This window comes from Fukomys damarensis, unplaced genomic scaffold (genome assembly GCF_012274545.1).
Source record: "Fukomys damarensis isolate Sample0158 unplaced genomic scaffold, DMR_v1.0_HiC HiC_scaffold_37, whole genome shotgun sequence".
Taxonomy (NCBI): Eukaryota; Metazoa; Chordata; class Mammalia; order Rodentia; family Bathyergidae; genus Fukomys; species Fukomys damarensis.
Window position 1 is genome coordinate 51,920,340 of NW_022900949.1, and position 17,016 is coordinate 51,937,355.

At 48.4% G+C, this 17,016-nt stretch overlaps 1 protein-coding gene and 1 long non-coding RNA gene across 5 annotated transcripts in view; one reads left to right on the forward strand and one right to left on the reverse strand.

The window, feature by feature from the left end:
* Nucleotides 1-413, reverse strand: part of Foxl2 (forkhead box L2) — a 1,106-nt gene extending 693 nt beyond the window's left edge. Inside the window, exons 1-2 of the mRNA XM_010625603.1 lie at nucleotides 404-413; nucleotides 6-359 (exon numbers count right to left, since the gene is read on the reverse strand). Coding sequence (XP_010623905.1) covers nucleotides 6-359; nucleotides 404-413 — 364 coding nt within the window. The remainder of the gene's footprint in view (nucleotides 1-5; nucleotides 360-403) is intronic.
* Nucleotides 414-563: 150 nt separating this feature from the next.
* Nucleotides 564-9,810, forward strand: LOC104863212. 4 transcript variants are annotated; one of them, XR_780510.1, is made up of 4 exons: nucleotides 564-2,020; nucleotides 3,100-3,347; nucleotides 3,506-3,822; nucleotides 9,672-9,810. It is a non-coding gene; the product is annotated as an uncharacterized LOC104863212 (long non-coding RNA). The 4 variants fall into 4 exon arrangements; XR_780511.1 differs by having other exon boundaries at nucleotides 564-1,147; nucleotides 1,558-2,020; nucleotides 3,100-3,822; XR_780512.1 differs by having other exon boundaries at nucleotides 2,259-3,822.
* Nucleotides 9,811-17,016: the final 7,206 nt, after the last annotated feature.

Consider the following 17,016-nt stretch of genomic DNA (forward strand, 5'->3'; position numbering starts at 1 on the left):
CTCGCAGGCCGGGTCCAGCGTCCAGTAGTTGCCCTTGCGCTCGCCGCCGCCCTCGCGCGGCACCTTGATGAAGCACTCGTTGAGGCTGAGGTTGTGTCGGATGCTGTTCTGCCAGCCTTTCTTGTTCTTCTCATAGAACGGGAACTTGGCGATGATATACTGGTAGATGCCAGACAGCGTGAGCCTCTTCTCAGCGCTCTCGCGGATCGCCATGGCGATGAGCGCCACGTACGAGTACGGGGGCTTCTGTGCCGGGTCAGGCTTCTCCGAGGCTGTCCCTCCGCCGCCCTTGCCTGGACTTGGCGGCGGCGCCTCGGGCTCCTTGACTGCGCGGCCAGTGTCCGGGGCCAGCAGATATACTGGTAGATGCCAGACAGCGTGAGCCTCTTCTCAGCGCTCTCGCGGATCGCCATGGCGATGAGCGCCACGTACGAGTACGGGGGCTTCTGTGCCGGGTCAGGCTTCTCCGAGGCTGTCCCTCCGCCGCCCTTGCCTGGACTTGGCGGCGGCGCCTCGGGCTCCTTGACTGCGCGGCCAGTGTCCGGGGCCAGCAGCCAGCAGATCGCGCTCTTCTTTCTCTTCCCCTGGGGAGCAGCTGGCGGGAGTGGAACTCAGCCTCTAGCCATGGGGAGTCTGCCCAACGGAGAGGGGCTCCGGCCCCGCCGCCCCTCCCTGCCGGGTCAGTCCCCGCCCGGTGGGTTTTCTTTTCTGCGCTTCCCCTCCCCCACCCCCGGTTTCCCGAGCCACGACCCGCGTCTCTGGCGGAGCTGCCTCCTGGAGTCCCTAGTGCGCCAGGAGCCTCGCTGTGTTCTGATTCGTATGGGCTCCGCCGAGTTCCGCTTGCGTCAGGCGCCTTCGCCCCTATAGCGGGGCAGCCAGCCGCGCACGGGCGAGTTCATCTCCAAGTCAGTTTTTGTAAACGCCCCGCACAGCCCGGACCGGTCTGCCCCCGCTCGGCGAGCCTCGGGGGCCCAGCAGACAGCCGGGCTCACGCTCTCACGAGCCCTTGGAATCTGCCGGTGCTTGCTCTGCGGACTGGGCCCAGAGATGCCTTGGGCCCCGGAGGGGGCCTCCGGTGCCGGCCCAGTGCCCCGGGAGCTCGGGCCCCAGCGAGGAGAGGCTCTCTACGCCTCCTCACAGCTTTCAGGTGAAAGAAAACAACTCTTTCGCTCTGCCCTTTGCTGAAGTCCTGGGGCTAAACATCTTGCTTGGGTCCGGGGGAGGTGCAAGACAGCCAGGGGGCCTCACTGGGGTGATGTGGGGAGAGCTTTGCGGTGGCTCTGGGGGAAACTAGCCCAGAAACGCCAGACATTAAAAAAATTTCAGCCTGCCTGTCCCGCTCTCAGGGTGACTGGGCCAGAAGAAGAGATTCGCTGGGAAGAGGCCCTTAGGGCCGCCCACCTAAACAGCCTCTGAACCAGAGCCCTCCGTGTGGTAGCCTTCCCGGGTGTGTGTGTGCTTTAACAACACCAAGTAGACTCCCCTCTGCTCCAGCACTGGCGCCCACATAGATGGGGATATTATTGGGCTTTGGGGACTCCATACGTGTGTGCACAGGTGTCACATATGGAAGACATTGAGAGGAGCTGGCCTTGAGAAGGGTGAGCTACCCGCTGTCTAGGCGCAAGCGTGCCAGCTGTGTCAGAAACACGGATATGCACATGTACAAGCTGTGAGATTTACATTTATGAGGTATAACACATTCATACTTGTAGGTATGTATGTGTATCCCATATCAAGGTACGTGTGGTTTCATGGCTATGGCATTGTCTCTCCTTTCCCCCCTTTCATTCTATCTTTCACAATTCATACCTGCCATTTTCCTGCTCAATGTATACAATTCTGTTGTAGAGTTGGAAGAAAAAACAACAGGCTGTTCAACTCTCTCTCCAGATGAGACATTTTTGTCTGACTTTCTCCAAAGGTCCAGGAGTGAGTTCTGATCTACCTTCAGCAGAAGTCTGATTGGGACCTGATTACACCAGCATATTGCCGAGATCTATGCTGGCATCAAAATCAGGTGTGCCTTCTAACAGTATTCTTTTTCACCTAGCCTTAATAATAAGTTTGCAATCATAAAGTGTGAGAGAGGTGGCTGGTGTTTTGAATCCTCGAGTCCCCACACTTGTAGGTTTTGAAGAGGGGGCCGTGATGCTTTGCAGAGGAAGGTGGCCTGAATGCATGTCATGCAGATGTGCCTTAGTGATTGGCATGTCTGGAGTGGCTAGCTCAATGCCTGTCATTGCTCTTCCTCCCAGGCTGCTCAGTCTCTGAACATTCTCTGGAAGCCTGAGGATCCCCCAGTGGCCTGTGGCTCCACAATCCATAGGCCACTGACATTTGCTGTCTGCTCCCTTCTCTGAATGTGCCTCTGATCCACATTCCGAGATGAAAGGAAGGGAGGACAGAGTGCTGGGGCGCTCTGGAATTCAGTATTTTGAAGATGACTCCAGAGAGGTCAGCAGGGCAACCAACCCTGGCCTGACCACCAGGATGAGAGGGAGCTAAGCTCTTCTAAACTCTCCTCACTAGGTACTGGCCTCCACCCCTTATTGAAAACATCTCAAGGTAGTCTCCCCCACCAACCTGCTCCAAGCATCCACACGCAAGGAGCAGCACATCCCCAAAATCCATGCACTTGCTTTCTGAGCAGGAGTGCAGGTGTTTTTCTTCTTCTCTCCTGTGTGCGCCCAGGCTATGGGTAGGAGTGGTGAGTCAGGTTTGGGGCTGTTGCAGATTGGCTCCTCCGGCCTGCGGCCTGCGTGTGTGTGTGGTGGGTGGGCAGCTGGGTCTGGCCTTATCCTGGTGGGGGCTGCTCTCTCTTTTTCCCTCTTTTTTTCTGGCCACCCAGGCTGGCTTTCTGTTTCCCCCTCTCTCCTCCCCGGCATTTCCGCCGCTCAGCTCCACAGCAGCCAGGTGTAACAGCATTGTTGTGTGTGTCATCACTTCCCCGAATTCCATACTCAGCTCCCTTTTCAGGCTTTAAGGCGTTTGTGTGCCTGCAGAGGGGGTGGGGGTAAAGGAAAGAATCCCTCTAAAGGAGTGGCAAAATGAGGAGTCCTGCTCTACCAGGTGTTGACTTCTGGCTGATCTTTCTAGGAACAAAACCCCCGACCTGAATGGAGATGGAGTGCCTCCAGCCACGAACACTAGGAGGGGCTGGAATTTGTCTGTCTCCACGTTGTGTGTCCACATGGCAGTTGGGCACTGGAAGGCTGGGAAAACAGGTGACACGGTGATTGTCTCCAGGGCTGTTCCATCCTCTGGGGAAGGAGCAAGGGGCTTGACACTGGAAGAGACTTAGTGGAGGACAGAGTCTTGTTGTCCGTGCTTTGGTTCAGCCTGAGGTGAGTGAGGCAGGCGCTCCTGTATGTGGCTGCGGCTGGGTAGCTGCTTTGGTTTACTTCTCAACTCCCTTAGGCAGGCTGGGTAGGTCCTGCTTCTTGGAGAGGTCAGAATACTCTCTGGCAATGCACTTGGGCCCAGGACCATTATTTCTCTGCAGCTTGGGTGACCAGGGTCCAGGGCGGCCCCACCTCCAGGGGCCAAGGCCCTGAGCCTAGTGGAATTCACAGCGTGGGGCCTGGGCAGCCCCGGCTTTCCGGGAACCCTCAGCTACAACTCCGGAGTCCAGGGCACCTCCTGCCCATCGCCTGCGTGCGCGCTGTGCCAGGGACCCACAGAAGAGCTCCAGGGACCCTTGGAAGAGCACGCCCTTCACTGTCCAAGCCTCCCGGAAGACTGGCCCCGCATGGGCGGCACGGACAGCTGGCACCAGCAATTCACTTGGCCCTGATGAAGCCAGCAATTTCTCTCCGCCAGGTAATCCTGCAGCAGCGGCAGAAGGCAACAGGTTTGGCCAGCGGGTAGCTCAGGGCTTCAAGGCAGACAGTCTTCCCCATGTCGCTCCGCCCACCCGGCTGAGCCAGGTCCCACAGTCCCCTTTCTTGGAGGAGAGGTTGCTGCTGAAACACTCCTTAGCTTCCTGCCCTTTTGCAAGGAGAGGTCTGTAGCCCGGTGTTTGTGGGTATAGTCTCTGCGGGGCGCTTGGTCAGAAAAGGAGCTTCAGGTGTGTTTATTAATACTTCTTCCACATCTCAACAACTATGACACCTAGCAGCCTTCCCACCCTCTCATCCCTACAGCTTGTGGGCACGGAGTCTGTGCAGGTCACATTCTTCCATTCAGTTCTTTCACACAGCCAACTTGGAACCAGTCCTCTCCAGGTCTTCCACTACAAGTCTTTCACACTCACTGGTTACACGTGCTAGTTCCGATCCTGAACATTTTGGTGGAAGAGATGCCAAACTGGTGCCTGGACTCTGGGCCTCTTTGTACACTGGTATGCCTGGCCATCTTGTGCTTCAGAGTAGTCTCTTGGCTCCTTGTTTGCAAGTCTGATTCCCCCAGCCTTCGGAGAGTGACTGTGCACCCCCACCCCTCCAAGTTCTCCATGGTAGGGTTGCTCAATTTCTTCTTGAATCTCAGGCACTGAGCATGCTGTCCACACTGGCTTCCCCTTTGTTTTGCAGCTCTTGTGAAGGCTCAGACTGGCAGGCTGCAGCCCATGGGAATTGCACACACCCAACACAGTGCCAGGGCTGAGGCCAGCATGTGTTAGTCAGCCTGACTTGGATTAACAGAGTTATTTTCCCAAATATTTGTTTCGGAGAGAGAGTTAGAGATAGTAGGTGGAGTGGAAGAGAGAAGGAGAGATGGAGAAAAAGGAGAAACCACTTGCTCTAGTATTCTGTGGAGAAACTCAGCTGTGAGAGCTGTTTCCAGCTGATAGGTGTCTTATTGAGCCTCTGCACTGTTCTGTATCAGGTTAGGCTAGAAGGCAGCAAGATAGAGCTCTGGGTTTCTTCTTGAATTTGTTTTGTTTGAGATAGGATTTTGCTATGTTGCCCAGGCTAGTCTTGTAGCTGTGGGCTTGAGTAATCCTCTTGCCTCAGAGTCTGGGTTAGCTGGGACTACAGGCACCTGCCACTGTGCCAGGCTTTGGTTCCTTCTTACCTCACTGATGTGATGTTGGGTTACAAGTTCACCTGGGTCTTTTTTCCCCAGGAGTATATGCCCTGCCTCTATTAGGGCAGTAGGTCTTTCTTTCAATTGAGGCTAACTCAGGAAGGAAGGACAGAGGGCTTTGAGGACTTCTTCCCTCCAAAGGTCTCTTGGATGCTCCAGGAAAGAGAATTTCTAGAGGGGCATCCTCTGATATCTCCTATAATTTTCATGGCCCAAAATCATTTTGTTCAATCTTGAACAGGAAATGCCTTGCTATTAGACTCTAACCTTTGCTTAGAAATGTGATGCATTTTAGGAAATATAACAAATTCCCCCCTGTACATATTCCTTGTACAGTTTGGGGCTGACTGATGTCATGGCTACTATTTTAAGAGTTTAACATTGCACCTCAAAAGTTCTACCATCTGTACACAGTGCATGGACATGATGTTGAAGGCTCTAGGACATGGCAAATTGCCTTGCATATGAAGAGCTTGTGATAGAGTGTCTCCAGACTGAAGAAGAGAAGGCTATGGGCAGGAAGGTAGGCAGGGTGAAAGGATTTTTAAAATAATACTGCTTAGGAGTGTGTATTTTAAGATAGCTACTATATCTTGTCTATCCTTAATTCTAATTTTGAATAAATGCAGGTTCATGCAAAATATATTTCTACTTCACAGGGAGAGGAGCAGTCTGTCAGGAAAAGCATATTCTTAGGGGAGGATTTGGTGACACATGAGGCGTTAAAAAAAGTTGCCTTGTCACCTTTCTCCACACCTAGACTGTAAGCCTTGATGGGCAGAGACGGTGCCCATGGTCTCAATGCTTCCCAGAAGGTCTCTACCAGGGCTTCTCATAGAGCTAGAAGGTGGTTCTGTTCCACAGGACAATTGGGAAATGCCATTTGTAGAAGTGTGAAAATTTCTGAGAAAGAGACTGCAGGTGTGGAAGAGTGGCTGAACCACTGAAGGTCAGCTCAGGTTCTGGGAGTCCTCTATCATGTGGAGCTACCTTCTCCTTGCAGCTACACAGCCATGCTGCGAAATCTTAGGCAAGGACAACTCTCTGGTTCTCTGACCATGGAGAGGATTTGTCTGAAGCAAAGTAGACAATAGAAACAGAGAGCCTGCTGTCTAAAGTCTTGAAGCCCTACACACTCTCACAGGAGGACACAGGAGAGCCCTTCCCCTTGGTCCTCATCCCTGGCCCAAGTTTCTCATCCCAAAGTAGGCACTGTCAAAAGGGCTACTGTGCAGGAGGGCAGCCTTAGAGGTCTAGCTTCAATAAGTCCAAGGGAAGGGAGGGAGAAGGGCTATGTCTTGTGTTTTGTATTACTGGCCTTCTTAATGAGATTTCCTGCACACCAAGAAGTGTGCATGTGGGTAACTTACAGTCAGTAAGTATTATACTTCTCAGGGGTAAAGACTGATATATTTTTACATGTAATGCACTATGTAACTATGACCTAGATCAAGATACAGAATATTTTTGACAGCTCAAGAGATTCCTTAATATTTTTGGCAGCCAAAGCTTGTCCCCAAAAGCAAATTGTATTCTGATTTCTATCAGTTTACTTTGTTTTGAGCTTTATATATATGGGACATATAGTGGGTGTTTTTTGTGTCTTGTTTCTTCTGCATAACATGTTTTTTAAAATACTGATCTTACTGTGACAGACATTTCTTTTTGTTGCTTTGTAATATTACATAATTTCTTTACTCACCCACCTGTTGATGGGCATTTGTTTCCAGTTTGGAAATATCATAAATAAAGCAGCTGTCAACATTTTTGTGCATGTCTTTTTATAAAAGGCATTTCCCCCCAAAGATTGAATCCAGTGTCCCATACATCCTATTTTGTACTCTACTGCTGATCCACATTCCTTCTGGGGCCATTCTTATTTTTCTTATTTTTTTAATTTTTGAGACAGGACCTTGCTAGGTTTCCCAGGATGGCCTCAAACTTGCAATTTTAATGCTTGCAAGTGATACCATTCTCATTTTACAGATGAGGAAACGGAAGCTCAGAGAAATTGAGTAACTTGCCAGAAGTCCCCAATCAGTGGCAGCATGACTTTCTAGTTTCACCTCTGTTTGTTCTTCCCAATTCAGTAAGTCAGTCTGTCCTTCCTTCCTTCCAACCAAATCTTGATGTAAGTCATGAGACTCATTAGTCCTCTCCAGATTCCTTCTTACACTTGGGCTTGCAATGTACAGACACACACATGTGTATGCACAGAATCTCTCCCCTACAGCTGTTCACACTCACTGGGAAGAAACGAGTGAGCTTAAACTCAGTGAAACCTTCACAGCTTACCAAACCTTGGACTCAGCAATCTGATGGTATTATTCTCAAGAAATTTGTAGAAGATTGGTCAAGAGACCAATCTGTTTCTGGACAACACAACAGGAAAGCCAGAAATCTTCCTCCTCTGGGAAAAGATGGGTACTTGGTCCTCCTTCAGCACTCTGAAACATACCCACAGTGGGCTTCAAGAGAACACCTGGGGCATCTTTCTGTAGCCTTTGTCCAAAGACGTGCATTTTGTCCTAGAAGGAGGGGATGGCTTGGAGATGTCTAACCTCGTCCTGAAAAGTGGTAAGTGGAGAGAGTGTGTGTGGTCTGACCAGGTAGAGGGCAGGAAGTCTGGGGAGCTGCACTTCCAGACGAGTACCTGCCTGTGCTCTGTAGGTAATGGTCACTGTGGGTCAGAGCATCAACAGTCTTCTCAGGACCCTTTGGTACCAAGTTTCCGAATCTTTAGGATCCTGGTGTGATGGAGAAGAGTGTGCTACCCTGTGGGTAGAGGTCACTTGTGGGCTTTGCGCTTCCTGCAGCAAACCTCTCCAAGGCCCCTTTATAGACTAATTGAGGCCTAGCTGGGCTCTGGGTTTGTAATTGGGAGTAATTACTGACAGGCTGCTGTTGTGGTACAAGCAGGCTTTTGTTGGGCAAAACAAAAGCCAGAATTTGGGGGCCTTGTGAGGGGCCAGTCCAAAATTCTGGTGTGCCCTTTTCCAGGTGCCTCTTGATCCTATTTGTTTAGAGGTGGCAATTCTGAGGACTGGGGAGTGGCAGCATGTCTGAATAGGAAGGGACCCCTAATAGCGTGATGGGAGCTCTAAGCCACAGAGGGAGCTGGTGTGGGCCAGAACAGAGGTCCTCATGCTTGGGACTGTTATCTATGTACACCGCCAGCAAGCTGGGAGGGCCCGTGAGGAGCAGATGACACAGCCCTGTGCTTCATTTCCTATTGTCATGATTCTTAATGGCAATCTAAAAGCCTTGCCTCGCTTCAGAGGTTTAAAATTTTATCCTTAAAAATAATAGGCTATATATTCACATGGACCAAAATTTAAAAATATATGGAAAGTTTCTAGTGAAAAGTTTCCTTCCCTCTCTGTCCCCAAGTTACTCTGCTCACGGGCATCCATCAACCCTGGGTTTCATGTATATCATTCCTGAGATATTTTACGTACATCCAGCTCACACACTTTCTCCTGCATGCCCTCACTTTTTGCACACAGTATCACCTAGTGCCAAGTTTTCTGTACCTTAGAAATCTTTCCATATCCCTGCATTTTATTCTTAGAGATGCTTGATATTTAGATTATTTCCAATTCTTTGCTTTGATAAGCAATACCATAATGTATAGTCCTGTATGACTAATTTTGTAGGTATGTGCATGACTTGATTTGTGATGCCCATTTATCCTCCTCCTAGATCAAACCAGTGTGTACTTCTACTACTAGTCAGTGGGATTGCCGTTTTAACACAGTCTCACAAACACACATCTTTTTTTCTTTTAGAAGAGATTTATATTACAGGGCTGGGCAGTGGCAGAGTGCTTGCCTAGCATGAATAAAGCTCTGGGTTCAATTCCTAGTATCACAAAAAATAAGACAAAACAATTTTCATAGGTGTAGTTGGGGATCATTCTGTACCATTCTTTGGTCCCTTTTTGTCTCTTTCTCCTGAGGTAATTGCCATGGTAAGTTTGGTGTTTAATCTTCCTATATCTGTTTTTGGACTACATGTACACCTACACAATACTTACTATAGTTTAGGTTTCATTACTTTATATAAACGGTATCCTGTTATTACAGAAAGATGCATGCTTGCTTTTTCATTCAGCCCAATGTTTGTTAAAAGTTCCTGGTTGACACGCAAAGACAAGTGCCACTCATTTTCTGTGTGTGGCACCATTCCATCGTATGAACACACACCTTTTGTTTATCTGTGTTCCTGTTGAGAGGCACTGGGCTATTTCCAGTTCTTCACTATTACTAGTAGTCCTGCCGTGGATTTTCTTGTGTATGTCTGCCGATGCCCATGTGCTATAGTTTACCGAAAGTGGGTTTGTGGGATCAAGAGGTACAGGCATCTTTGAGTTAACCAGTTGTTGCTTAGCAGAGCCCCAGCTGCTTCTATAAAACAGGGAATAAAGCCTGAACCTTGGGAAGATGATGCTGGTAAGTGGAGTGGGGGTGTGGGAGAAAATGGGGTTGGGATTCAGCAAGTCTTCACTTAAGCCCTGGCTTTGCAGTTTACTTGCTGGGTGGCTTTGGGCCTGTTATCGAGACTCTTTGTGCCTCAGTTCCTTTATCTGCAAAATGATGTTGATAGTATCTAGGTTGAGAAGATTTCTTTTTCTTTTTTTGCAGTACTGGGGATTGAACTCAGGACCTTGTACTTGCCAGGCATGCATGGTGCCACTGAGCCACATTGCCAGACCTCTTGAGAAGATTTCTTTGCTGCAAAGATTAATATAGAGTCTAGCATGGAGGAAGCACTAAAAAAACCCCAGCAATTATTATTCACAGTATTAATAACATTAACATTAAAATATATTAATATAAATATGTGACTTTTTTGTGGTGTTGGGGATTGAACCTAGGGCCTCCACACTGAACTTTTTTTTTTGAGACAAAGGTTTACTAAGTCATTATATTGCCCAGGTGTAACTTCAGCTTGTGATCTTTCTGCCTCCATTGTCGTCTTTCTCTCCTTCTTCTCTTCTTCTCCTTCTCCTCTTTCCTTACTTTTTGTGGTGCTGGGGATTGAACTCTGGGCCTTCATTTTTGAGATAGGGTCTCTCTAAGTTGCCCAGACTGGTACCAAACTTGTGATTCCCCTGCCTCAGCCTCCCATAGTGCTGGGATTACAGGAGTATGCTACCATGTCTAGATAATACTTGTTATTAATATTATATTGTAGTTATGATCTTTCTTCCTCCCTCTCTTTCTCTCTCTACCTGGTCTCACTATATTTTCAAGGCTGGCCTCAAGCATCATCCTACCTTAGGCTCCTAAGAGCCTGGAACTACAGTTGTATACCTCTATATGTGCCTGGCTGCTTCCTCCACCAATCCCTCTTTTTCCCTCCCCTTTCTTCCCTCCTCTTCTTTTTCTTCTTCTTCTGTGGTAGTGGGATTGAAACCTGGCCCTGGTGCAAGCTAGGCAAAAATGCTCTACCCTTGAGCTAATCCCCACCCAGCTTCCTGTTTAACCCATTATTGTGGCACATTTTAGACTTGTAATATTGAAGAATAGTACACTGAGCTCCTACCTGGTTTCCTCTGCTACTCCACCCCTTTCTTCACCCCTTCTCCACTAGATTATCTCTCTCTCTCTGTTTGTTTCCTTCCTTCCTTCTCTCTCTCTTCTTTCTTTTTTCAGGATCTCACTATGTAGTTCAGGGTGGCCTTGAACTTACTCTGTAGACAAGGCTGACCTCAAACACCTATGATTCTCCTTCCTCAGCCTCCCAGGTGCTATGATTATAGATGTGTGTCTCATGTCTGCCTTCTACTAGATTATTTTGAAGCCAACCACAGACATCATATCTATTACTTAATTTGTAAATATTTAATGTTACGTTCATACAATATAGGCCCAGTTGAAAAGCATAGCTACCATATCATTATCATACATAAAAATAGAGTGACTTTTTAGTATATTGAATATCCAGTTAATGTTTGAATTTTCTTTTCTCAAAAATACTTCATAGTTTGTTTGCTGAATCAGTGTCCAAATAAGATTTATATGTTACATTTGGATAATGTGTCTGTTTTAATCTACTTAACCTAATTCCTTTTTTCCCCTTCTTTGTTTTGTTTGTTTGTTTGTTTGTTTGTTTTGAGACAAGGTCTCACTATGTAGTTGAGACTGACCTGGAACTCACTATGTAGCCCAGGCTGGTCTCAAACTCACAGCCATCCTCCTGCCTCAGCCTCCCGAGTGCTTGGATTACAGGCGTGCGCCACCACGCCTGGCCTTTTTCCCCCCGCTTCTTGTAATGAATCTGTCAACAAAAGTGGGCCATTACCCTGTAGTCTCTCATGACTAGATTTTGCTGCCTACCTCCCTGTAGCACTCCTTAACATGCTCTGTTCTCTGCAGTTACATTGGTAGATACTATCTTTGGGACCTAAAGTGTGAACTGAAGACTCATGTACTAAAAGTCTGGTCCCCAGCCAGTGGCACTATTAGGCAGGAGCCCAGGCTCAATGGGTGGGGCCTAATGAGAGGAGGCTATGTCACTGGGGCTGTGCTTGCACAGACCGTATCCACACTCTGGCCCACTCCTCCCTTTTTTTTGCTTCCTGGCCACCACCAGGAGGTATTCTGACTTCCTCTGTCACATGATCTCTGCCTTGACATATTGTGTTGCCATAGGCCCAAAGCAACAGGGCCTACTGACCATGGGCTGAAACTTCCAAAGCTGTGAGCAAAGATAAACATTTACTTCTTTTAAATTGAGTGATATCAGGTATTTGTTATCGTGATGGAAAGCTGACTAAAAGTAGACCTAGAAGCTTGATAGGGTAGAGTTGCTGTTTTGGCAAGAACATTACATTCATAGTGCAGTGTAGTTCCTTCAGGACATTCTATTGTTTGAGTTATTTTTCTTTTACATTTTAACAGTCACTAAGGATCACTGCCTAGAGCCTTTATTCATTAGGGTTTGCAAAGCAGTGATGCTTTAATCTGATCGCTCTTCATGAATTAACTAAACTATTCATAAAGAAAAACATTAATGATCAATCTTGATTTCCCTGAAGTAGGACTGGCAAGGATGGGCAATATAAATGAGAGATTTTTCTTGTATTTCTGACAATGGGACTCAAAATAGTCAATCAGGAAGCAGATGATTTCGTGATTCTTTTAATTCTTTTGGGAAGATACCCAGCAGAGGAATAGCTGGGTCAAATGGGACTTCTAGTCCTACTTGGTTGAGATATCTCCATACTGATTTCCACAGTGGTTGCGCCAGTCTGCACTCCCACCAGCAGAGAAGAGTTCCTCCCCACAACCCCACCAGCATTTGTTATCCGTTGATTTCTTGATAGCAGCTATTCTTTGTGGGGTGAGGAGGAATCTCTGTATTATTTTCATCTGCATTTCTCGAATGACCAGTGATGTGGAACATTTTTCCATATGTTTATTTGCTGCTTTTACTTCTTTGTCTGATAAATGTCTAGAGCTGCTTTCTTTTAGGTGAAGGTTTGCTCTTCATAAAGGATTACACATTCAACATTTTTAGTCATTGACACTTGAGTGTGAATTGGTCCAGATTGAATGATATTTCTGACGGAGGTGGAAGCAGGGCAGGAGGAAATCCTGGACAGTGTTTAGCGGCCCTTGCTTTTGCAGTCAGGGACAGCGAGTCCTCAACACGTAGAGGAGGGAACTTTAAAAGGGGGAGAGTTTTGGGAGGCTGTAGCACAAGCTGCGGAGCACAGTCTGGCCAGGTTCTTGGGTGGAGCTTCCCTGTGCGCCAGGCTTGCCGGGATTTAGGGTGTAGGAAGCGGACCTAGCTCTTGGGGCTTGTGGGGGCGGAGGCGGCTCGGCTCGCTGCGGAGGACAGGGGCTTCCTTAGTTTGTATCGCACCACTTGAGCCACTTCCCCCAGGGCGGCTCACCGGAAGCTGCGGCGGCCGGTCCGGCCAGGGCAGGGGTCAGGCGGGTGCAGGCTGCCCATACACTAGCTTTAGGGGAGCACTGGGGTGCACACCGGTCACGGGGCAGTCTCCTAGCAAGCCCACGTCCACGTGGCTAGACCCGCAAGCTCTCAGGGTTCCTTGCAGAAGCCCCGCACTGGGTGCCTGGCTTGGAGAAGTAATCAAGCATGAATCCATGAGCTGGGAGGTCTGAAAGCAACTGCAGAGTTGCCCTTCCAAAGCAGGCGTGGCTCTGGGGACAGGTTAGGTCCCACTGGAGGGCACGACTGGTGCGGAGGTGGCTGGAGCATTCATTGAGGCAGTGGGGCTGCCGTGTTTTAATTTGCTAAGTGGAATGGGTTTCACGGGTTCTGGACTTGGACAAGGGCCCCTGCACATTATATGCCAAGGAATGGCCTTTTCTTCACTGAAGAGGATCTGAATGGACCAACACAATTATGCAGCCCCCCATGTGCTCCTGCATGCATATGTTGCACATTTATGTGCCTACAAATAGACACAGAATGTACACACAGCTGCAGGTGTGCCAGCGCTGCCCTCCAGGTTGAATCTCAGGAAAACTACTCAGAAAAGCACTCAGGTCTGATGCATTTATGTCTTCCTGCCTTTACTGTAGTTTTAGACTTGGGAAGGAGATTTCTGTTATGATCCTTCCAGATTTTCTTTTGCTCCCTGGGACTTTGGAGTGGGATGTTTAAAACTTGAAACCATACCAGCTCGCTGGGAGAGGAAGCTTCTAACAGGTACCTGGGTTTGCTTAGGACTGGCTGTCCCGCAAGAACTCTTCAGGAAGCATCCTGTGGGTGGTAGAATTTGCCATTCATTCCTTCAGACATTCAGTGAACCTGCTCAGGGCACCCTCTCGGTAGGAACCTGTGTTAGGCCAGGATCCCGAGAGGAGAAAGGCCTAGTACTGTCCTGGGGGGAAGTGGTTTAGTGGAGTTGGATAGGTAAACAGACAAAAACAAATTTTTCTGATGAATCCTGTGAGTGGAGAAGGTTGCTGGGCAGCACGGGGGAGGTCCTCCTGGAGGAGGTGGTATGGGGCTGAGTCTGGAGGGGGAAGAGCCAAGGTGCGGAAGGCAGCCCAGGAGCCAGAAGCTTGGTGCAAAGGCAGGGAGTGGAGGGAGGTACTGAGCTCCTAGGGATCACCTGTGGCTGGGATTCACACTGCCCAGTGCAGGGGAGGGCAGTGGGTGGACATTGGAGCTGGACAGGTTAACAAGATCTACATCACTGGTGGCCTAGAGTGTCTCCCTTTGGGGCTTGGCCTTTTTGCTGAGGCTGCTGGGGGTGTCAAGTGGGAGTGAAAGATACAGCATGTGCGTTGGGGAGGCAGTTCTGGCTGCAGTGTGGATGAGGCAGAGGATGCCAAGCTGCAGTTGATGCAGGTGGGAGGAGATGGGCCCTCACCACGCAAGGGGCAGGTGGGTGGGGAGAGCTGTTGGGAGGTTCTGTCTGTGAGACCTCATGACTGCTTAGGGGTGGGAGTGAGGGAGGGGTCAGAACAACTCCCAGATTTCCCAATTAGTCGTCTAGGTGTAGGTTGTGGCTATTCCCTGAGATGGGGGGGGCAGAGGTCTAGGTTCACAGAGAGATAATTAGGAAAACATTGCATGTGAGGAGCCTAAGGGACAAGAGGTGTCTGGGATGTGGTTGGACTCAGGAGAGAGATTAGACAGTATTTAGCCCAGTGGTAGTGGACCTGTGGCACATATATTATTGTTTTTTCTTTTAAGTCTAAAGATATTAATGTTTTTTTTCCCTAAACTAAAACCTAAAGTAAATTCAGGTTTAACTGCTCTTGGTGATAAATAAGTGGTTTTGGGGTTGCAGTTTGGCACTCAGTCTCTAAAAGGGTGGCCATCACTGATTTAGCCTGTAGATGGGATAAGTTGAAGCTACCCAAAGAGGGTGTGAAGAGAGAAGAGGAAACCACGGAAGGAAAGATGTGAGAAGAATTTGTAAAGTGACTGAGCAAGAGTAGCCTGAGAAGTGGAAGGTGACCAGGAGTGAGTGGTATCACTGAGGCCTTGGGAGATGGGTGGCCAGGGCCTGCTCAGTCCTCCCGAAGACCTACCATCATGGCTCCCCAGTTGTCTTGTGGCAACTGTTATGTCAATAGCAACAAAGTCTCTTTGACTGTAAACATTACAGAGTTGCAGGAGACTGGTTGTCAGTCAAAGATAGGGCAGCTTCATATGTGCTTTATTTATATTTATTTATAAATATTTTTTATAAATATTTTTTTTGTTGTTTTTTGGAGACAGGGTCTTACTATGTTATTTAGGCTGGCCTTGAACTCACTGTGTAGTCCAGGCTGGCCTTGAATTTGCTGCAATCTTTCTGCCTCAGCCTCCCAAGTGCTGGGACTATAGGAATGTGCCACACTAAGTGGCTATTTTTATTTATTTACCTTGTGGTTCTGTGGGTTGAATCTAGGGCTTTACACATGCGAGGCAAGTACTTTTACACTGATCCACACACCCAGCCCCATTCTTCAAATACTTGTAGTTCCTATTTATGCAGCTCCTACTCAGAGTTGGTGGTTTTATATACATTATCTCATTCAATGTTCAAACAACTATTTTTTTTTTCTGGTACCAGGGATTGAAATTGGGTCCTTGTGCTTGGGAGGTAGGCTGTGGCACCACTGAGCTAAAAATCCCTGGCCCTCAAACAACTATTTTCAATAGATATTAGTTTCCCTACTTTGCAAGTGAGGAAATCACGGCTGTGGAGAGGTTAAATGTTTCATAGCTGGAGCTGGGATTGGAGTTGGGTCTTCTTGCTGTACATATCTCAAGGGTTGGGTGTGTGTGTGTGTGTGTGTGTGTGTGTGTTTACTGCCCCTTGCTTTTTTTCTTTTGCCTACATGGAGCAGAGTGTGGGGGGGATTGGCCTCCTGTATTGGCATCTGAGCTCGGCCTGGCTGGCCCACACTCTCCAAGCCACCAGATCACGGGACTTCAGGGGAGCCTCTCTCCATGATTAGCCCCAAAGACAACATGCTCCTGAAGAAGAAAGAGGAGGTACAGGCATAGTTAAGGCCTGCATTGGGAAGGGCTTCCCGAGAATCAGTGGGGAACTTCCTCCTGGGAAAGCCATGAGAGGGGCAGTTCCTCTCCTGGGCCAGGCAGCAGAGAATCCGGGCCCCAGCTGTTCCTGCCCTGCCGCCCACAGCCCTAAGCACCCACCGGAGACAGGAGGCCCTGCCTGCTCACTGCCCATTGTCCCAGCACCACAGTGCTGCTTCCCATGCGCCTCCTGTTTACACAGGAAGCCTGCTTTGGGATGCCACCTCCCTCCCCCGAAGGCTGGCTTCAAGCTTGCATTCCTCACAGGCAGCTCTGATGAGTAGGACTGAAATAAGGTATCAGTGCTCCATGACTTTAAGAATTAGCACAATGGATCAAAGCGAGGTCTTGCAGTGTGAATACTTGGTTTTGAATTGGGCCACTCATTAATTGCAGGACCTGGGGCATTCATACCAACACGCGTGTAGATTCCTCTTCTGTAAGATGGGGAGTATTATTCCCACCTGTTTCAAAGGTTTCATATAAAGATATGCAAAATATGGAAGTAAAGTGCCTAGAACATAGGCACTTTACTTCCATATTAAAGTGTCTATCACAATTGTTACTTATTTCTAACACCCCTGCTTTTAGTTGCATCATATCTCCAGTGCAGGTGATAGTTTTAAATGAAAGCCTACAAATTCTGATACTCTTCTATTGAATAGAGTCCTTTTCCCTTGAATATGAGTGGATTGTGACCACCTTGACATAGTGGAAGTGAAGTTATATGACTTCCTAGGCTTTGTTTTGGTTGCTAAAACACTTACACTTGAGCCTGAACTCCCAGTAAGAATCTGACTGCTCTGCAGTTTGGCAGACAGTGAAGATTATTCATCTTGAAGCATTAAAAGAGGAGTGGGGGGCTGGAGATTTAGCTCAGTGGCACCACCCTGCCTACCTCACAAGTGCAAGGTCCTGAATTCGATCCCCAGTAAAATACAAATGCACACACACACACACACACACACA